The sequence below is a fragment of the Fistularia commersonii genome, chromosome 25 (genome assembly GCF_037954325.1).
Source record: "Fistularia commersonii isolate RoL2024-O1a breed Wild chromosome 25, RoL_Fcom_v1.0, whole genome shotgun sequence".
Classification (NCBI taxonomy): Eukaryota; Metazoa; Chordata; class Actinopteri; order Syngnathiformes; family Fistulariidae; genus Fistularia; species Fistularia commersonii.
Window position 1 is genome coordinate 7,996,566 of NC_141308.1, and position 22,360 is coordinate 8,018,925.

General features: G+C 45.5%; 2 protein-coding genes across 2 annotated transcripts; one reads left to right on the top strand and one right to left on the bottom strand.

The window, feature by feature from the left end:
• The first annotated feature begins 16 nt into the window (after positions 1-16).
• On the top strand, positions 17-15,445 carry LOC147219076 (uncharacterized). The gene is made up of 4 exons (XM_086172795.1): positions 17-122; positions 12,232-12,302; positions 12,985-13,201; positions 13,685-15,445. Exons 1-4 carry the CDS (start codon positions 71-73, stop codon positions 14,188-14,190), a joined length of 846 nt encoding a protein of 281 aa, XP_086028921.1. The 5' UTR covers positions 17-70; the 3' UTR covers positions 14,191-15,445.
• Positions 15,446-15,701: 256 nt separating this feature from the next.
• Positions 15,702-19,480, bottom strand: ptger4c (prostaglandin E receptor 4 (subtype EP4) c). Its single transcript, XM_086172317.1, has 2 exons — positions 18,503-19,480; positions 15,702-18,415 (listed from the first exon to the last, which is right to left on the bottom strand). The coding sequence occupies exons 1-2, from the start codon at positions 19,361-19,363 to the stop codon at positions 17,873-17,875; spliced, it is 1,404 nt and encodes a 467-aa protein (XP_086028443.1). The 5' UTR covers positions 19,364-19,480; the 3' UTR covers positions 15,702-17,872.
• Between the last annotated feature and the right edge of the window lie 2,880 nt (positions 19,481-22,360).

The following is a 22,360-nucleotide window of genomic DNA, read 5'->3' on the forward strand; positions in this document are numbered from 1 at the left end:
ATGCGCCCCGCAGCCTCCGAGGGATCCGCGCTCTCTGGACCGCTGCGAGCTGTGAGCGCCGGCGGGACGCATGGAAACCCGCGGCCGCGACCCCAGATCCTCCGGGGCGCGCCCGGAAGCCGGTAAGACGCAAATGGGATTTTCCATTTTCCGGTTTAAATGTGTTTATGTATGTATGTGCGTGTGTGGGGACGCGCACAGGTGTCAATCAAAATGTTTCTGGAGACTTTCTGTCCTCTAAGGCTTCATCTCCTGGCTGTTAGTCTCGTTTTTTTGTTTTTTCCTTCTCCTTTTTCTTCATTTGCTTGATTGATAATTGGTTTTATTTATTTGTGAAGTGCATTCCAGGAGAAAGAGGAGGATGAAGTTTTTTTTTATTCATATTTTTTATATCTATGGCTTATTCCTTTAATTTATGGTCTGAGAGGATGGTGAAGGTGAATCTTGAACCGGGAGCAAATATGGAGAAATGAGATTCTGTGCATGTGTGTGTGTGTATGTGTGTGTGTGTCTGTGTGTGTGTGTGTGTGTGCGCGCGCACTGACGAGGAAACAGTGGCAGTCAGTCAGGAAGTCTTCCAGTGTGACCCTCTTCTGCGGTGGGCTGCAAATCTAAATATCAAAGTGCTGGTCACACACACCACTCACACACACACACACACACACACCCAAGAGGGGGATCAGGGGCCGGTGAAGCCTTTTAATCTCCAGGTATTTTGACTGGTAGGTTTTTCAAGGCCTCTTCCCTTCAGCCCGGGATGAGAGTGTTTTGATGGCTCGGCCTTTGCCGGCTGGGACTTAAGATCTCGGCTTTTCTTTTGTGAGTGTGTGTTTTTTTTGTTCTCCGGCCTTTTTTCGCCGCCTCGGGGCCGCGGATCTCACTTGTACAATTTGTCGGGATTTGCCCACTTAAAAGTGAAGAAACAACATAATGCTCGACTGACTCACACATCTGTAGACTTTCATTCTCTGCGACTGACTCAGTGACCCACTGACTCACGCCGCCGCGTGCATTCAGTTCCTCTCATGCAGAACACTCAGACGAGGCTCAATCAGAGGATTGATGTCCAGACCTAAAACCTGCTCTGGTGCTGTTTCTCAGTGTGTTTATGTGTGTGTGTGTGTGTGCCAGGGCTTGGTCATCATGTGAGATATGTCACACATCCCCCACCGACGACCTGTAAAAACTGCCAAAACACGTCGTGAAAGGGCCGCGTCGCATTGTAAAAAAATATCAGTCCTTTCCAGGGGCTGAACGTGGGAGCGTCAGCTCTGTCAGACATCTCACACCGCCCCGCCGCGCCCACACCCGCTTTCACTTCCTGCAGCCAGAGGTCACGGGGTCAGCGGCCCCGCCGAGGGGGTCAGGTACGGTGGGGCCGCCGCGTCCTTTTTTACCAGCCGCCTCCCGATGTGTGGTCTGGTTTGCTTTAACCGGCATGTGGCTTTACGAGAGCGAACGGCCGGTCGGTCGCTGTTGTACGTTTTTTTTTTTTTTTTTTTTTTCCTGCGTGTGTTTTGCTCTTCCGGCTGACAGAGTGTTAGTTAAACAGTTGTAATTAAAACGACAGAGTGAGTTACCACTATCACCAGTCATTTATATAGAAGGATCCCTCTTTGTCCATTTGGAGACGCTCGTGCTGCAAACATCTGCCTCCTCTCTCGCTTCCGGAGCTGCTCTGTGTCCATTTCGAGGCCCTCCTTGTGAGGGGAAAAAAAAATCTGAACTTTTGTAGAAACTTTTTATATTTCAACTTGGATTTTAAGGGGAAAACTTGGCCCCCCGTGCGTAATACTGACTTGAAAAGAAGCTGCACGAGGGGAAACGGCTTCCATGTCAGCAGTGACATCCTTTCCCATTTTTTTTTTCACCTCAGCCTACTGGCATTACTAGATCGAATTAAAACTAAACTTTGGAAAATGAAGAGATGTAAGGTTTTATTTGCTAACATTCAAACAAGATGCGCCTGATGTTTATTGGATTTGGATTGGATTCCATTTTCACCAGTTCTGAATGTGGGATATGCTAAGCTAACAGCTAAATGTTTATTAAAAGGGGGAAGGGGTCAGAATTGTAATGTTCCAGGTGTGACCCGCTGAGCTGTTTTTGAAAATAGAGATTTTATTAAATATAGATAAATAGAGTGAAGAGTGAAGATGAACAGACTGCTCCGTTATATCTGGTTCAGTCATTTGCTAAAATTAGAATTTTCCTTGGAAGTTCTCGAGTAGTTGATGACATTAAATGACATTAAATTTGATTTTCACCATCATTCCAAAAGGAAATTCTTTTTTCTTCCCTTTTTCTTTTTCTTTTTCTTTTTTTTTTAATTCTAATAGACATCCTCTGAGTGTCACAGGAAGTATGTGCTGCTTATTTCTGCTCAAAACAACTCGTGAATGGAGAGCTGTTTTCAGCCCTGATTAAAAACACACAGAACAAAAATAAACTCAGTTAGATAAAGTTAATGAAGACGTCGCTCTTAAAACCCCCGGAAATTACATCTTACGAGTAAACTGCCCTCATATCCAGCCTCTCTGAGACTTGGGTACCATCAGGTTGGATGTTTTCCCTAACTGGAGCACGTTTTAATACAATTATTACAATCGAATGAGCTGGTTTGGCCTCCTTTTTTACTTTTAAACAGTCAGAAACTGCGAGCGAATTATCGTGGGAAATTCATGGATGACAAGAATCATCACCTGACCTCCTTTCAACGTGGATCGCAATTCCATTTTGTGTGATCCCCTCCTTTTGAGAGCGAGAAAAGCGCAGACAGAGTTTGTGTAATAAGAGAAGTCAGGCTCCGATCCGTCCGTTTAACCTTCAAAGTGATGGAAAGTCTTTCTCATGCCGGCGCAAACTCGGGTGTGAGACGCACGTCATCGTGTGTAATGTTACTCAGGTTGTTTTGTCCCGGAGCGAACGGCGAGAGCGCGGTGAGGGAGATTGATTATGCAACCTGGAGTGCCACAGGGCAACTCCAATCTGGAAGCGCTTAGAAGACGCGACGGGCTGCGGTGATCCCTTCGGGGCAAATTGAGGGAGGCATGATCTGACAAAAAGGAATTTCAATTTGTTAGATGGATTCTTTCAAACAAATGCTTCCCATGCAACTCCTGTTTTTTTTTGTTTTGTTTTTTTTTTCGGAGTCCTCTGGACAATCTAGAATAAACACGCTGGGAACGGCTCCTCTCTGATCTGGAATAGTTTTGCTGTCGTCGGGCACTTTGGCGTCTTCGACTTCAAATGGACGAAAATTATGCAGAACAAAGCGGCGGTTAATACTTCTGCTGATGAAACATAAAGCTGGACTCCTGTCCTTATCGGCAAATCTCCCTCCTTAAAATCACTTTTTGCTCAAAATACAGAAGAATGTTAACTAGCGTGGCTTTTTCTTTCTTTTTTTGTGATACCACGAGGCGTATTTGTTTGAAATTAGCAGGTCGGCTTCATTAATCATGGCGTCCGGGGCCGCTTTGAACTATCAGGCCAGGTCATTAAACCGCAGCCTGTCTGGGGCGCAAAACGGGCGACACGGAAACACTTTTGGAGGGAGCCGGTTCACCCCCAGACACAAGACACACTAATAATGACCAATGTGTGTGTGTCTGTGTGTGCGTTTGTGTGTGTGTGCGTGTCACAGATAGCCACTTATCTTAGCACTAAGCTCAGCGTGGGCTTCATTTGGAGGAATAACAACCCCGAGATGGGAGCAGGGAAAGGTCGAGAGGGGTGGGGTGAAATACATCGGTGTTAAGAGATCAGTTTTATAGACTCCCATGTATTTTTTTTTTAACCCCCCCCTTCTCCCCTTTTGACAATCAGCGGAAAGTGAAGTCTCTCCCACACGGTGGTTAAAACCGTCGTTCCCATTTACGGTGAGGTTTCCTTTTAAAACCAACTTAATGAGGGAGGGATCTGGGCTGTGAGGGGGGGGGGGCGATGAGGCAGCCGCCGGAAACGAAAGGTGGAGCGGCGACGGCGAGGACGGACGCGCGGCTGCCCTCTCCTCTGAAGCCCTGGGAAAAAAAAAAACAGGTCCGACTCAGAGGACGGCAGCGTCTCAACTAATTTACCCTGATCGGGTCACATGGCACAGATAAGTCTGTTGCATCGTGGGTAATTACAGCATATCAGCCGAAGTTTCCAGTGACCCTGCACTCTTAATCTCGTCCGGGGTGTTTTTACATTTTTTAAGTTCCAGCCGACGTGGAAAAATCCTGCAAGGGATTCGTAAGAAGGTCCTTATGCGGAGAATCCCCGGCTCCGTCCGCTTACCGATGAAAGCATTTTTTATCTACGGTATCCACGCCTGAGACTTGGCATCATCGCAAAACTACATCGGTTGTAAACAAGTATGACAGGAAAACAAACGGCGGGATTCAAATGCTGGTGTTTTGGAGCCACGCGGCAAAACAGCATCCTGGAAAACAGATTGAAATTCCGATTCAATTGAATCCCGAACGTCCGGGATGCGGCAACTTCTTTGGATTTGTCTGACTGATTGTCGTTGCTCACTGACCTGCGTTTAAAGGTTAAACTAAAATGTCTCATTTGACCCGAATTATCGAGATTGGTTTAAAAACACATTTGCCCCGAAAGTCTACGAAGTAATTGACCTGAAAATGGAAAGGATTTCCTCCCGCTGCACGCTTGGCAGGCTCGCGAGAGAGGGGGATTTTACTGTATCGTCCGTGTCGCCCGTGTTATTACACGTTATCGAACCTATTATAAGTATCGATTACGTGTGAGGACTAAACAGATCGACAATGTAAACGTCATTTATTTATTTTTCCCAGGAGAGCAAAGCATAGACACAAGACAATAATATCCCTTCTCTGTGTCACTCTGTGCCCTCCGACCCCCCAACCCAACCCCCTGCCCCTCGCTCCTTCGGGACACAAGCGGCCTATTCACTCTGTTCAGCCACTGTAATGGGAGGAGTGAACGTGAGCACAGAATATGACCGAAACATCCCATAGTATTGCCACTTTTTTCACAAGCACCTCTACAGAGAGTGACGGTGAAACCGCACTTCCAAGATAGTTTACGCTAAAAAGTCCTTCTTACGGCTCAGTCAGGATTTTGTTCTGATTTTCATAAAATAAGGGGATTTTTTTATTATGAAGCAGTGTGTGCACGATGGGCAACAGATACATGGCTTTCTGCTGAGGTGTGTTTCGTTTCTACACAGTCACAGCATGTGTGTATGACTCAGCTCTTGGCAAAACACACTATATCAATATGGAGTTTCCCAAACGTCCGGGGTCACAAACCCACCCACAAATTACACACCGTCTAATAAAACATTACGTATTTCAAATGTTGTTTTTCACATCAACAGGTGACACTTTAGCTCAGTGGAGATGGGACTAGAATTATAACCGGCTTTGTTATGCTGAAAGTTAGCGGTGTATATTACGTTGCACATTGAAACAGTTTAAAATGCTATATATACAGACATATAAATATTTATAGAATAGGGTTAGATGGAAAAGGTTGATTGGCTGTGGCGACCCCTGAAGGGAAAAACCAAAAGGAGAAAAAGAAGATATAAAAAATATAAATACAGAGAGAATAAGAATCATAATCTCTTTATTTGTCCCTGAGGGGCAATTGGATGGCGCATGGGTAGTATAAACGTCTGAAGATTCAACATCTATAAATAAACTGCACAACTGTACATGTATACAGATGGCTGCACATCTTTACATATCTGAACAACAGATCTCTATTTACATATACATATGTATCTATCTATCTAGACACACACACATATACACACATATACGCACATATACACATATATACATACATATACATATACATATACATATACATATACATATACAAATATAAGAGAATATCTGTTGGTTTTGTTATGATACAGTTAGTAATCCTTTGGATAGCAGTTGCATTTGTGCAAAATAACTCCATTGTGTGCGCTGCACTAGAATAAACACAGAAAATAGATGAATATTTGGGTTGGCATTGTGTTTTCAGATAAAATTTGTATTATTCCAATATGGGTATGATTTTTTTTACATACTAACAATTTTTTTTAAATGCTTGAAAATAATAAACATCTGAGGAAGCTAAGTTTTTGTTGATGGGCATCTTAATGAACTACAACTGCAACACATCCCTCTGAGGTTTATCTCTTCCATCAGTGAGGAGATGTTTTCATCAGCGGACCACGGCAGAAGCGCTTTTTTTTCCGTTTTGCGAATTCGCTCAGTGCCTGAGCCCAGAGGTGAACACTCTGGTCACGGGTGACACGTTTATGCGCCGCCGAGATGTATATTTTATCACAGCGCGTTTTGACCCGTGATCCCGGCCCTGCGGTGACCCTGCCGTAAGTTTCCGCGGCATCTTTCGGCAAACCTGCACGTGCGAGGGCGCTACTCCAGCACTAGTTACACTTCAAACACATTGTTCTTCAGAGAGAGCTTCATTTATCCCACTGAGGAACCATTAGACACGTTCCTCTGAGGAACGGGGGAAGTAAAAGCACTCCGGGTTTTCAGACGGCAACCAATAAGCTCACCTCTAATAGATTCACCTAATAAGGTCCAGGTTGTATCGCCTGACATTGGCTGGTTAACCGCGGTTCAGCAGATAATTAACCTAATCCTGCAGGTAATTAATCCTCGCAATAAAGTGCTTATTAAAACTTAGAGAAACTTAAAACTTTACAGAAAAAAAAAAATTAATTTATAGAATTTAGCAGAATTTAATAGTGGCCACGGTGAATTAGACGAGAATGACATGTTTGTGAGCCGAAAGGAGTATTTTAGCATCTTTAAGCTTGTTATTTTGTTTTCCCCGCACCCCTGCCCGCTTTATTCCCAGACAGCTGTTTTAGATTGAACAGGATTATTCACCACCTGCCTACAACTAAATAGTGGAGTGATACAGTTAGTTACTGGCCGGTGAACAAAGCTGAGGATCCACTTCCTGAGCAGTCGAACTCCCTTAAGACATGGCGGAGGCTGAAAGCCGATGTGGACAGTGAATGTTTGATGCGTCGGAAACGCAACTTCACATTTCATGCTGTAGTCTTTCTTTTTTACTGGACCTTTGTTTTGGATATTTGTGTCCGTGGGCAAAGGATCCACTTTGGAAGTCATCAAGGTTTTGAACCGGGTCCGAGTCACATGACCGGGGTCCCCTCTGCCATCTGCTGTTGAAGATTTTGATGTTTCGCAAACAACCGGGGGTTGCATTCAAAACCAGCGGAAGGATTTGATGTTTTTGTGAACATTCAAGGGGGCGTTCAAAACTCGCCTTTCCGAATGAAAACATTCAAGCTGATCGCTCGATTTGCTTTCAGGATCCTCAAAATCTACTCGTCAAAAAGTGAACCCAGTACACGCTCAGTTGGTAAATGGCTGACAAACTGCCTTGTTGCTATGACTACAGCGATCATCACGTCCAAGATGTTGTATTTTGGTGCAACTCCATATTCACTTCAGATTTAGCCGTCTTGACGCTACCAGACCCCCCCACACACACACACACACACACATATTTCTCCCTCATCCGGCCTCTGGGACCTGAGAGAATCTCACACCCCAGCGGGCTCCGACGCCGTCGGTGGGTTAATAAAACCCCAGAGTGGGTCGCACAGAGACCCTCCTCTCTTCGCCCTCCTGCTCCAGGCTCTGCGGTGTCCACACCTCTGATTACTCCAAACACCCCACATTCCCTCACACACACACACACACACCCTCCTCCTCCTCCTCCTCCTCCTCTCATGTGCTTCATTGAGTGCATGTGCCAGAAAGAAACTTGACAAAGATGGAGTGTGTGAGTCACTGTGACAGAGGAGGAAGGCTTATGAGAACGAGAAGGGCAAGTGCAGAGCTGCAGAAATGGAGGGTGAACCTCAAGGGCTGCTAACACACATGCATTTTTGTGTGCGCGTGTGTGTGTGTGTGTGTATTCCTGGCGGCGGGGAGGTGAGAAGGTGGTGGTGGGGGGGGGCATACTTATCTGGACCGATGCATGGGACCCGCTATCTGTTTCTCATTTTGGCAGCGCTCTGTGGTTTTTCCAGCAGTGACGGGCCTCAGAGTGGAAACTGGCACTAACGACCAATTACATCGTGCCTGCCCGCCTGGGATTATGGGATTACGGGCCCCCCGGCCCACTGGCCCCCGGCCCTCGGCCCTCAACCCCCCCACCGCTTCCTTGTGTTCCCCTTATCGCTTCACTTCTGTTCAATTACCTTTTTCCCTCTCATTTTTGTCACCCCCCACCCGCGAACAATCACCTGCTCTCCCTTTTTTTATTCTCCTTAGTCACCTACCGTGGCATTTTTTAATGACATTTATAATCTTATCCCACGATCCAATGTCTTCCTTAGTGGAACTACCAATGCCTTCCTCGAAGAGTGAAAGCACACAGGGTGTGTTTTGAAGCTCGCGGTGCCTTGAATGAGCGAAGAACGATGGAAATAAGAAACAACAGAAGGGGATTTAGAGTACTTAGTGTTCAGAAATAAAACCTGTCAGGAGGGGATTTTTTTTTCAAATTTGGATCGACGAATTAAAATGCAACAATCAAAGTTTTAGTCATGCATCCGTTGGTCGGATCGGTTCACCAACTCTGGTGTTGTCGTGACGTGGGTGTCAAAACACAAAACACCGGTCAAATATTTGGCTTTATCGACATTTGACCGCTGGACGCCACTTTCGAAAAACTCCAGCACCGTCCTCGTTCTGCCCAGGAAAAGAAGTGCGATCTAAAAACTTTGACCGCGTCGGGTTCATCGGAGCCGCCGAACGACTAAAATCGCTGCAAAGAAATCGACCAAAACAACTCTCCACATCTCTCTCGACATCATGTGTATGTGTGTGTGAAGAGCTGCGAGCCACATGCACGTACCGCGAGCATTTCACAGGACCTCCGCGCAGATTGTTCAAAGTCTGGTAGTGATCAGACGGCTCTCCTGGTGTTCTGCTTCTCCCTCCTGCATCTCCTCTTACACCGCAGGTGTCTTTTATTGAGCCAGCGGTGATTTACGGGACTCTGTTCTCCTCCTCGCCGCCGCAATCAGGCATCACGGTAGTGACAGGTTGAAGCTTGAGGTCAGACCATTTTTCGCAGCACAGCAGAGAACAATATTGTGTCCCTAATAAAAGGTCATTATCGGAGAAGTATGGCTTTAAGACAAGGGAGCTTTTTTTTTTTTTTTTACAAGGTGAGAGCTTTATAGAGGCTCTGTCTGTAAATTAGTCTAAGGATGTAACCGTATACATTATGCGCCGTGAATGACTAATCCAAAACAGGTTTATGTTCAGTTGCCGCCCCTCCAGTCTGAGCCAAGTAGTGCGCAATAATAAAAAATAAAAGTCCAACTTACATCTTTGCGTGTTGTAAACGGAATCGCTGTGTTATTTATACTCCTCTTTAACTTTGTACTTTACGGTGACCGGAGCGGAAGAGGGGGTCGACGCTTTAATTCTTTTGTGCATCAGGTTTATAGCCTGTAAAACCTTGATATTCATACCTTTTAGGCTGTTTTGAATCACTGTCACACCCTAAAGCATAAATCCTACGAGGAAAAGAAAAAAGCAATTTTGAGATCAAATCGTCCAATCCTAAAAGGATTTGTACCAAACTAATTCAAATGAGGGATTATAGTGATCAGATATAACAGGGATCCCGCTCCTGCAAATTGAATATGCACTCTTCCTCACAGATAACAACACACTTATCTGGCTAAATTAGCATTCTCCGCGAAAAAACAGATGTTTTGGATGCCTTTCTCCAACTCTAATTAGGGTTAAGGTAGCATACTTTAAGTCAAACATGAATAACATGAATAAACGTGACTTTGCACAGTGTTTCGAATGCTAATTAGCAGTAGCGGATAATAGGCTGAGCTAGCCGTTACCCGCATGTATATGAGGCCGTTCTATATGAAATGTGGCAAGATGTCCGCTCTCTGCTCTGCAGACATCCAGCCTGATGGTCAAACCAAAGGTTTTAATCAGCCGTGCAGGGAAAAAATACGTGCTCGTCTTTCCAAACTTACGTACAAACACACATGTGCACCGTTGGGATCTGAAACTGAATATACACACAGCATCGTCCGGCTTATGTCAGTCCCTCTCTCGCTTTCTCTTTCTCTCCGCCGCTTAACACCCTTTGCCCAACTCGTCCCCCGAAAAGGCCAGAGGCGTCAAGGTTGTAAACAGCTCCAGAGCGCGGCGCTGAAACGAACCAGCAGATGGACCCACGTAGAGACTCCGAGCTCAGGGATCTAAAATGGGGTTAAACATTCCCAGCTGTGGCGTTGGAAGTTCAGGTTGGCACTTCTGCCGGGATACGGTGAAGACCTGCGGAGGAGGGTCCCGCCAACCTCCTCCGCCCGCCATCCACCTCGCGCTGCTGTTAGACTCCAAAAATCAGAGATAGACGGAAGGGATGAGGGATCAGCCCAGTTTGGGTTTAGGCCATGGCAGTGATTTGCCGCGAGCCTGTCTGCCTGAAATATCCTCCATTTGTTTCTCCTCATCCTCTCCGTCCCTCTCCCGCCCTTCTGGAACTTGGATGACTCCAGCTGGGAAATGCAGGATATCATCAATGCAACAACCGCTTTTATCAGGAGCCGTAATCAGCGGCCTTTTGTCAACGGCTGGGACTGTTTTTGATGGTTAAATAAACAAAGTCAGCTGTATATCAGTCAGATCTACACAAGCCTTAACTGTAAATGCTTGAATACGTTACCATGGCTTACACACAGCATCCTTGAGGTGAATGGTGCGCCCTCTTCTCTGTGAATGTTCTTACATAAATCTCACATCTCAATAGAAAGGCCCTTTGAGTATTTACAAAAAAAAAAAAAAAAAAAAATCACTGTAGGCAGATGCTGTGTTATAAGTCACCCGATCTTGATCCCAACATATAGAAGTTCTTCTTCTTCTTCTTTCGGCTTTTCCCGTCAGGGGTCGCCACAGCGAGTCAACTTTCTCCATCTAACCCTATTCTCTGTATCCTCCTCTCTCACACCAACTACCTTCATATCCTCTCTCACTACGTCCATAAATCTTCTCTTTGGTCTTCCTCGAGACCTCTTGCCTGGCAGCTCCAATTCCAGCATCCGTCTACCAATATATTCACCATCCCTCCTCTGTACATGACCGAACCATCTCAGTCTGGCTTCTCTGACCTTCTCTCCAAAACATCGAACATGTGCCGTCCCTCTGATAGACTCATTCCTGATAGACTCATTCCTGATCCCAACATATAGAGGTTAAAGAAATATAAATTTGTCTTTTTATCCTATATGTATTTATTAACTAATGTCATAATTATGATCAAAAAAAAAAATCAAAAATAAAATGTAATCATATCACAACATATTCCGGTAGTGTTTCAGTGATCTCTATTAACCACGTGTTGCGGCCATCGTAGTAAATCAGATGTAACATTGTAATTGACATTGAGATACCACCCAAAAATGTGTGTGTTAACAGGTAGTTTACAATGACATTTCACATCAGTGCAGTATCAGCAGATAAGCTGTATCACTGATGATAACAGCTGGACACATGACAGAGGAGGAAGATGGATACTTCCTGATGCTCTGACCTCCGCTGACTCTGACATTTCGGGGGTATACAAAAGAACCTGATGACCTCATGTTGCAGGTTGGGTGGCGCTCCACGGCGCGATCCTCTAGACCGCACGTACTATATATAAACATCTACATCCGTGACACCCCTTATCACCTGTCCTGCATGTCTGTGGTTTTGTCTGGGACCTCCGCGAAGTGCTCTCTCTCTCTCTTTCTGCCCACGGAGCAACCCCGGGGAATGCTCACACAAGTATATCGCAGATGTTGCCTTTTGTTGCCGGACTGTTTGCATGGATGTTTGAAGCGACAAGCCGACACTAGCCGCGCTAGCTGGCGGCAAACGGCAGCCTCTTACTGAAGCAGCAACAAACACGCCGTCCCCCCCTCCCCCCGTGCACTGAGGACGTGATTTATTTGGCACGTCGGCCGGTTCGGGGGCCCAGAGAGCGCTGTTTCTTTCTTTTCTCTCTTGCAGCACCTAAACAATCACGAATGTATAGAAATCTTATCGCCCGCATATTGCACCTTTAGTTTACGTTAGCCTTTTCAAAGACAGTTCTGGGAAGGGGAGAGCTGACAGACCGAGCCTTGTTCTTATAGTCTTCCATCTATTCTTTTTTTTTTCTTCTTATCCTCTCCAGGTGGAACCAGATGGAGGGCCTGGAGGAAGGACGGGCAGGAGATGACCTCTGCGATGTCAGCTAAGACGAAGGTTCGTCACAAAGGGAGAAAACCTTTGCTGGGGAGCACCCTGAAAGTTTCATCCTCCCCCCTCCTCACCGTTCCTCTCCCGTCTTTTTATTCCCATCGGCCGTCCTCTCGTACGAAATCACCGTCTCTGCAAATAACCTCCCCTTAACATTTTTCATGTCACCTGCGCGGACGACTATAAACCAGAGGATGAGTTATGGGAGAGTATAAATTCTTAATGGAATCCATTCCCTCAAGGCTCACAACTGAGCTTTTCGTGAAAATATGTCGCTGCCGTAGCTTCCACCGCTAACTTTCAAATGCGCGGACAAAGTTAGAGATTTGAATTTCAAATTTCCCAGATCCCTTTTCATGAATAAACTACTGCTCCTTAGAAAAGATTTAAACTGGCCTCTTTTGTGAATTAATTTTTGACTCCCAATGGATAAATAAACAAATACCGCCTTTCTTACGGTGACTAGGTTGGATTATCCTTGCGTAGCTTCGCGTGAGGGGTCACCTTCATGCCATCTTCATATTGAATGTCATATTTTCTCCATAGATTATTCATTCAAGCATATCTATTAAATGTCCACAATTATTCCAAACACTGAACCAAACATTGATCTGTCTATATTTTTTCACCATGATTACTATAATGCGTGCAAGACAGGCCGTGAAAATGTTTCATCTCCCTCCTTTAGGTGCTCTTGTGGGTGTTCCTCTCTCTGCTGCCCTTGGTGGACGGAGCGCATATGACCGCCGGTGCCGCAGCCGGTACCGGAATGGAGCCGGGACGTGCCGTGAACCTGCCGGGAGGCCGAGAAGAGCGAGGGCTCCCCGTTACACTGCCGGAGGTGTTGGACGACGAGGAGCAGGAAGAGAACAGCGATCTTTATGCCACTTGGCACACTTTCTATGGTAATAAAGCACTTATAAACAGGACATTTAAAACATAGCCGTGGCTGAAGAAATGCAGGTGTGAGTGCGGGGTAATCCTAAACGGGAAAGATGTGTATTACCGGATCCATGAGCTTTTTTGTCTGTACTAATATGTGTGTGGCAGTACCCGGGGCTTGGAAAATCCCATTTGATGAAACAGATAAACCAGGTGTTGCAAGCACAATGTGAAGCAGCTCACATTTTTTAAATGTCTTTAAAAGGATTCTCAATATTGAGACAGGAAGACGGTCTTCCAATTCTTACCGTGTTCATTTTCTCCTTAATTTTTCTTCATTAATTGCCGAGTTTGAGGCTATTTAATGCAGGTTTTGGGATAACTGTCGCTTCTTTTAGTGGAATTTCCTTTTGCATTTCATATATGCATGTGCGAGTGTTTGCATATACAATGTTGCAAGTTTTTCGCTATTCATTCGTCATTCTCTGTTTGGCTTCTCACACCAGAGCCTTTTGTGACAGATGAGGCGGATGACCATCCGAGCACTCGCTGGATGGGGCGTTCTCCGCGCTCCTCGGATCCCACGGAACCGCAGCCCAGGGGTTCGCCTAAGAAAAAGAAGAGGAAGAAAGGCAGGGAAGAGGAGGATGACACAGGAAAGAACAGCAAAAACGGAAGAGGTAAAAGCGCACAGCCAAAACAGAGCAGCAGGGACTGCCGTGTGGAGAAGAGGGAGATGAGAGTTCGGGACTTGGGACTCGGGTTTGACTCGGACGAGATCGTCCTCTTCAAGTTCTGCGTCGGCTCCTGCCAGTCCACCAGAACAAACTATGACCTGGCCCTCAGAGCTCTGCTGGAGAATGGCTCCCTGCCCCGCCGCACCTCCCGCAAGGTCAGCAGCCACCCGTGCTGCCGGCCCGACCGTTACGAACCGGTTTCTTTCATGGACGCTCAGACCACCTGGAGAACCATCCAGTCGCTATCTGCCGCCAGCTGCATGTGCATGGGCTGAAGAAACAAGACACGGAGAGGACGACACGAAGTGGGAGCTCGGCCATCTCCTGGAATACCAAGCGGGTGAATGCTGTGTGCGGAAATTCCTGCGGAGGGCGCCGTAACAGGCACGGAGCAGAGGCAGTGACGGAAGCCGCTCGGTCAGCGTCCGTGGTACGTTTCCTGTCGAGGAGGAAGCGGTCTGGGTGCAGCAAATCGGCGAGGGCAGATGTCAGGATCAGCGAATCAGTCGGGTCATCAGTCTGGAACTATTGTGGCCTCGTCCGATGGAGGAATGTTTTTAAAAGATTAATGCGGTTTCCTCCAGGCCAGTTATTACTCATTCAGCGGACTAAGTGAACATGGCAGGTTTGATTTATTATGGGTGAAACCCAACGTCCGACGCTCCGTAGATGTAACGATAAGACACAGCAAAAGAAACGCCACTGTGTTTATATTATGATTCAGAGAGAGACAAAAAAAAAAGACTGATGTGACGTTCATTGTTATTCAGTGTGACGCCAACTCCTCCCAGAAGTTCAAGATGACTTTTCTTTTCCGCAAGAGAGGGACTTTATTTTGTGTTGTTTCAATTTTCAGGTGAGCTCAGCCAAATGGATGCCATGCATCTTCATGTATTACTGTATAAAAGTAAAATATATTTATTTCCGATAAATTATTTATTTATTATAGCTTCGTATGAGAGCTGTTCCGATGAACTCTGTATCATAGATAAATAACTATTTATTGCCGAGATTCAGACTTCACGCTGACAGCTACTTCTGGTTGCAGCAAACATCGTCTTCTCAGTTGTAATGCCTCAAAAACCCCGGGCTGAAGAAGGGCTGCGGGGTGGAAGGAACTTGGATACAATTTATTTCCTTTGCTCATTTTGGGTTTTATGTTTTAAAAAAAAACATGTGGGTTGCTAACTCAACTCAGAGAGGTTTGGGTAATACAAACAAAAAAAAAAATCACTTTTAAGAACAAACAGACTTACGGTGAAATGACCATATCAGCTAAATAAACGTATTTACATGAGAGTACCTCGCAGACTGGAGCCTGAAAATCTATCTTTCAGAGTCATCGGCGTTCAGTAACAGTAAGAAAGCCAAGAATCAGTTTTACATGTTTCTACTTCAGACGGCTGAACCATTAACCTCAACATTCCTCATTCAAAAAGCCATTGAGTAATTCAGCTATACGTTATTATAATAATTATTATTATTGTTAGTATTATTATTACAGTAAATGTGCTTTATTTTTGTATGACATTATCCTCCAAGGGAATAAAGTTCTTTTTTTTACATCTGATCCTACCGATCTACTATTTATTTGGAGCTTTATCTGTCCTCAGAGTGGTTTTCCGTCTTTGTTTTAGGTGCATAATGCAAGACTTTTTAATGCTGTTGCACCATCTGCTGGTTGGAAGTGGCTCCCACCTTTGCATCCATAGGAAGATCATGGTGGATCTGTTTCGTGTTTGTTTTTTCAAAGAATGACTTTATTATGTCACTTTATTTCTCGTCATAGATCAACCAGTACATCCAGCTAACACCACAACTCATACAGCGACATTTTTTTCTTTTTTTTCCCTTTTCAAAAACAGCTGATGTCTTCACTCAGGCCGTTTACAAGTGCACTTATCGAAACATCACACACCAACGTGGAATATAAAACAGAGCTTAACAAAGTATCTACATTCTGTCGTCCCTGCATCACTGCAGAGTGAATTAGCAGCATGGAGGTTTACAAAAATAAATCAATATTGGCACAAAAAGAACGATGCGTGGCACAAATAAATAAAACATTCGTAAAATAAAGTCATACATTTGATATGAGCTGAACAATTCATAAATATGTATCAATATGACATTGGGAATGTTTTTATATTGGAAACTTTAACACACAATCCAATTGAATTCATTCTGACAACATTTTTTTCTCTGGAAACTTTCATTATTAATTCCACTTATCCTGCTCTCAGGGTCGCAGGAGCTGGAGTCGATCCCAGCTGTTATTGGGTGAGAGGCGGCGCTCACCGTCGACCGGTTGCCATGTGATCACAGGGCCACATTTACAAGAGCTTTACAATCATTCACTTTTTTGTACATGTGGGCAATTAAGGATCTCTGATTTACCTAAAAAATGTTTTTGGGTTGTGTGAGAAAACCTGAATTGAGCCAGAGACCCTCTTGTTGTGAAGCACTAACGACTGTGCCAACCTGCACACATATATGGGCATTTACAAGTATTTATAGGGAGGTACTTAAAAAAAGTTACCTTAAAAGATACCTAACATTTTGCAGGATTCTAGGAATCAGGTTTTGAAAAAGCAAAGTATGACAGAATTTCAAAAGAGAGCCATTGATGAAATGAAACATTCAAATGTCAGATTTCTTTAAGTGCCTTTAAAAGCCTTCTCATTATGACGAGGAAAGACGGTTTAATTGTGTTGTGTATCTAATGTAACGGTAGGAACCTTGTTGATAGTGTATTATGTATTGATATGGGAAAAACAGGATTCTGAATATCATAAAATCCTTTTTTTCCATGTTATTCAGCCATACATTTAGACATGTAGTTGTACCCATGGGGTATAGAAGTCCTTGAAATAATTTCACCTCTTGGCAAAATGGTCAAAATAGACCAAGGATACTTGTGCGTGGTTTGAGTCCTGCTCACGCTCATCCTTTTAAATTTCGTGTGTGTGTGTGTGTGTGTGTGTCCATCTCTGTGACCTTTACACAAGTGGTCCCCAACCATCAGCTGGTAGCAGTGCATGGGTCAAAGAATTAAGGTTATTAAATAACACAAAAATAAATAAAAAAAACACGTTTTTTTTTGTGGGTTTTTCTGAATGTCATAATTGAAAACGATTCACACTAAAGTTAAATAAATAAATGAATACATAAATAGCGGCCGGATTCTCTCACTGTAACATCCGCCTGCGCTGTCACGTGACACACTGGTCAAAAACATTAAACCGACGAGCTAGCCAAACTGAGTGTCAGTAGTTTAATAATAATAATAATGATAGAAATAAAAACAGACTTTCTCTCTTCAAAAATCATTTCAGGGCCTAAAAGGGTTTTTGAGTAAAAACATGCGTATTTCGAGAAGAAGGAAACTTAATTTTAACCTCAATTTCAGGAGTTTTACTGGATGGACGGGATTATCGTGCTAGTCTTGTTAGCCAAACCCAGGTGAGTTGTTTTGTGTTTGCACTTTATATTTGTTTTTCTTCTATTCTCACTATTTCATTTCCTTCTATTTATCCTCCACGTTTCGATATCGACACAATAACGCGTTACATGAAACCGGTCACTGGCGTGAGGTCGTGCGTGTGTGTGTGTGTGTGTGTGTGTGTCACCGAAACCGCGTCAATCAACCATGATTGCCAATGAACTGACTGAAACTCCACTTTTTTGAGACACAATCTAAAAAAACAAAACAAAATGTTGTTGCGTGGAACACTGTTTTGCTACGCCCCTTTTAACGTGCCGATGTTTCAAAGATACCAGTCGTGTTTGGTGACACTGGTGGTTCTGTGTTCCAAAACTGATGTGAACTTTATCCTAGTTTGAGTAAAACTGCACGGTGTGTGTGTTTGTGTATGAGTGTGAATGCATGTGTGTGTTAGAGAGAGAGAGAGAGAGGAGAGGTAGCTGTCCGAACCGAGATCCGTGTGTTTTGGCCCGTCAGAGGTATTTCCCGGACTGACAGGAGCTTGGCGAGCTGAAAGTGCATGTGACGATCTCGGCTCCTCGGAGGCGCGCCGGGATCAGCGGATCCTGCGCGGCCACTTCCGGCTTCGACTCTTCCTCCTCCTCCTCTTCCTCACAGCCGAGGTTAGATTCCACGCTGAACGGGTGGAAGTTGATCCGCGCTGCGTCGTAGTCCCACGCCTGTCCCAGCGCCTCCGCGTCTACGCGCAGGCTGCTCCTGCGTAACGACGCGTAGCTTGTGTCGTTACTGTGGGCGGACGGAGGCGTGTGCTGACCCTCCACCCAACCGGAGCCGCCGCCGCCGCCGCCGCGGCCCACCTTGAATCGGTTCACCGTCCTCTTGAACGTCTCGCAACCTTTCAGCAACAGGTTTTTCCTGCACAAAATGTACACCCAGGGGTCCAAGATCGGATTGAATGAGGCGAATCGGATCGCCAGAAGGTCGCTTCGGTAGTCCGGCTTGCCTCCGGCGGATATGTAAGCGGGGCCGTAGAGCTGGTTCACAAAGATGCGCACCTGTGCACAAAAAAACACACGAACAAAGAAGGTTTGGGGTGGTTACGGATCAGGAGATGAGTGTGAACATTCGGCGGATGCGCTTACCACCAGAGGAATGGAGCAGACTAGGAAAACGATGGTCATAAATATGAGCAACCAGAACATTTGGATCTCCGCCGCGGTGGTGGCCGCGGGCAGGCGCGGGAACCGGCGACGGGACCCCCCGTGCTCGCACATCTCCGCCCTGACGATCCCCGTTCTCCGGTGCATCCCCACCAGCGACCTGCACACCGCCAGGTTGCACAGCACCGTCACGGCGATCAGCGCGATCATCACGCTTCCGTAGAGGAAGGAATAGCAGGCGCCCAGCGGATCCGTCGCCCGCCAGTCCAGGAAGCACCAGGTGCCGGGAAAGTGCCGGACGTGGCGACCGAAGCCGAAACTGGGCATGAAACACAGCACGACGTTGGCCAGGTAGGCGCCCAGGAGCGCGAAGCGCGCCATCGTCCTGTCCACGCGCTGGGAGTAGAAGTACGCGTGATTTATAGCCAGATATCTCTCCACGGCCATGGCGCACAGGATGGACATCCCAGCCGAGCCGAAGAAGAGCATGGAGAAGGAGAAGAAGTGGCACAGGAGCGGGCCCCCCGGCCAGCGGCTCGCCACGTAGGTGGCGATCACTACCGGGCTGGTGAAGCAGGTGCCCAGCAGGTCCGTGACGGCCATCCCGCACACCAGGGTGTAGAAAGTGGTCTCCTTCTGCTCCTTCTTGGACACGCACAGCACCACGATGGCCACGAGGTTCCCCAGGACCCCCACGCTGAACATGGTGGCCGAGGTGATCAGCGAGCGGGGTTCCAGCCGCAGCGCCGGGAACGCCGTGTGGTTAGGGCCGAGGGGAAGGAGCGGCTGCGGCTCCGATGCGTTCGCGACCAGGTCACCGAAGGCGGAGGTGTCGTTGATCATAGTTGGACGGATCGCGCACGAAAACAAGCGCACGACGACTTTCCCGTGATGTTCTGGACACCCGACGCTTCTTTCGGGGTGAAGTGTGAGGCTTAAGAGCCAGTCGCAGAACTTCTGTCCATGCTTTGCGCGCTTGCAAGAAAAAAGTGCGGTGTCGGTGTGACTCCCAGTTTGGCTCTCAACGCGCCCACATGGAGGCGCGCCCGTGTTTGCGCCGTGGACCAGGCTGCGGGTATTTAAGCTCACTGCTGATGTCAGGGAGAGTGACGTGCGGGCTTCGGACTCCGTGAAACAGGTTCCCCGGGATCGCTTGCCCGCCACCGAATGCTCGAATAATATTCGGCGCTTCCTGGTGTGCGTGGGAAATAAACTTATAAGGTCCATCTCCTCTATTGCAAGACCTTCTAAAAGCTCGATATGTCCGATTCTGTCATGACTATATTTGAATGGTTATCACATTCGAATATAAGTTATCATATCATTTTTCCTCTATTATATGTAAGACAAAAAAGCGAAATAAGGGTTGTGTACTGCCGAGACCCACATTTCAGCACCAAGGTCAGCGCCCTAAAACAGCCTGCACAGAAGAGCCTGTGCCTGACAGGGGACACTTGTTGATCACCGCTGCATACTTTGAATAGTCATCCATCCATCCATCCGTCCATCCATCTTCTGCCGCTAATCTTGCACTCAAGGTCGCGGGGGAGGTCATCGGGCGAGAGGCGGGTACATCGAGACAGGGCCACATAGACAGACAACATTCACTTTCTCATTCGGGGCGATTTTACCTTTTTTTTTTCCAATTAACCTGCTGGATTTTTGCAATGTGGGAGGAAACCGGAGAACCTGGAGGAAACCTACAGAGACACGGGGAGAACATGCAAACTTCACTCAGAAAGTTCCCCTTGTCGGAATCGAACCAGGGTCCTTCGTGCTGGGAGGCCAAAGTCAGTTGTACAGATATTTATAGATGTAGAGCCATCTTTATACATGCACAGTTATAATTATACAGCTGTATAGTTGATTTATAGACGTGAGATCATCAGATATTTATGATACCCGTGTGCCCTCCAATTGGCCCTTCTGGGACAAATGATTTTGAGTCTAATCTTGAACCAAGATTGATCAAAAGCAGGGAAATCACAAAAATCCATCCATCCAACCATCCAGCCGTCCATCCATCCATCAGCGATATCTAGAAAGCATCTTCACATACCTGTTCGTATATGTGAACTGGCTTTGACCTTTGTCACACAATCCCACGGAAGGTGGGGGGCGTCTTAGTGTACAATCTCATATTCCTAAGCAGGAACAGCATGTTGCTGTGTTCCCTAGTTATCTTAAAGGAACTCAGGTCCCCTAAGGCAAAGCAGAGAACACCTAATGTCTGGCTAAAAAAACAGCTGAGAAAACACCTCCATGGTGGTAAAGTAAAAATAAGAAAACAACAATAACAACAACACAGGTATTAGTCGAGGTTCACACATTCTCAAGGTCGTCAGGGCTTAAATTTATCCTGATAATTTGCACAGATGTCAAACAGCCAGTCAAACCATTAACCATTAAAGATATATAAAAAAAAAAAAAAAATGCCGGTTCTATCAATGATTCGGTCTTCTACAATGAAGCAGAATTTGTTGAGCTCATTAAAATTCAATCCGAAGACGAGGCCCAATCAACTGTGAAATGACTGTCAGTCATATCATCCATGGAAGTCTCACTATTCTTTCCCATGAATATTCGAGCTGTTTTGTTTTGTCTTATAGACTTTCATTCAAGCCTTTTATCATCATATTTTAAAAGAAAATCTGTTTTAAACGTTGGTTAGGCCTAAATACAAATGGGCCCACAGCTTGGCTGCAAGATTTTATGAATTTCAATAGTATTGGCAATAATTTCTCTTTTATGGTAGCCCAGGCTCATCTAGCGGCGAATAAATAGCATGAATTTACACTTAGGAGCCATAATGTTGCTGCAGCTGCAGGGCCTCGTGTCTGCCTCTGTACTATTACACATCCATCCCTGAGGAAACTGAAACATGTCAACCAATGTAGAGGCCATCAATATAGATAAATTCAACTACCAAGAGTCCATCAGCCTCAACAGGAAGTCAACATTTCAGACATTATGTCTCTCAGATTAAGTCCCATCGCTGGATGAACAAATGATAAACGTACAAAGCAAATCCATGAAGACACTTGAGTCACTTGAGATACTTGAGTCAAATTTGACATTGTCACCATGAGACCTGCATCAATCTATGGGATCTTGTCAAATATTTGATCACAGCCATGACATAACAAAACAATTATAATGTCACAGCTTAATGTATTAGATGCTTTAAAGTAATATATATCTAATACCATATCATTTCTATTTACTACTGCCTTGATGGTTCGGAAGTCTTAGCTGGCAACTCACAGAAGCAATTATGGGCTCAAACTGTTGCTCGGGGACTCACGGATAGTCTCATTGTTAATTGTGATTCAGTGTTGTTTATGGTCTGTGTCAAAGCTTTGCTCACAATGGGCTCAATCAGGACGCATCGTGATGTCACATTTGCACCAGTCAAAGACTGATGTCTTCTGTTTAACAGAAACAAGCTAGAACAGTGGGTTATTATAAATGATAGATTGAAAATTGTTTTACAGAGCCAAAGAATTGTCTCAGAAATGCACCAGCTTGTGGATTTCGGTTGGGAAAAAAAAGAAACAATTTCATAATGACAGGCTCTTGTTATTCTGGTGCTCTCTTTGCATCTGTAACACGCATATATATAAGAATTTTATATCAGAGTATAGTCCAAAGCACTGACTCATGTGTGCGACCTGGGTAAATAAACCATTTGAATTAGAACACATAATTACCTTTGCAAACATTGATAACATGGGTGTTCATTTATACACTGAGCGCAGGGTAGGGTGGGGTGGGTTGGGTTGGGAACGTGAGATCAAGAAGAGTCATGGGACACGCATGGAGACACATTTTAATTTCAGG

What these genes read in the sequence shown, in the direction of transcription:
- ptger4c (XM_086172317.1), bottom strand. Translation starts at nt 19,363, where the DNA reads ATGATCAACGACACCTCCGCCTTCGGTGACCTGGTCGCGAACGCATCG. An exon ending in TCTGCTCCATTCCTCTGGTG is followed by an intron (nt 18,416 to 18,502) that starts GTAAGCGCATCC and finishes TTTTGTGCACAG; the next exon opens with GTGCGCATCTTTGTGAACCA.
- LOC147219076 (XM_086172795.1), top strand. Translation starts at nt 71, where the DNA reads ATGGAAACCCGCGGCCGCGACCCCAGATCCTCCGGGGCGCGCCCGGAA. An exon ending in CGGGGCGCGCCCGGAAGCCG is followed by an intron (nt 123 to 12,231) that starts GTAAGACGCAAA and finishes TATCCTCTCCAG; the next exon opens with GTGGAACCAGATGGAGGGCC. An exon ending in CACTTGGCACACTTTCTATG is followed by an intron (nt 13,202 to 13,684) that starts GTAATAAAGCAC and finishes TTCTCACACCAG; the next exon opens with AGCCTTTTGTGACAGATGAG.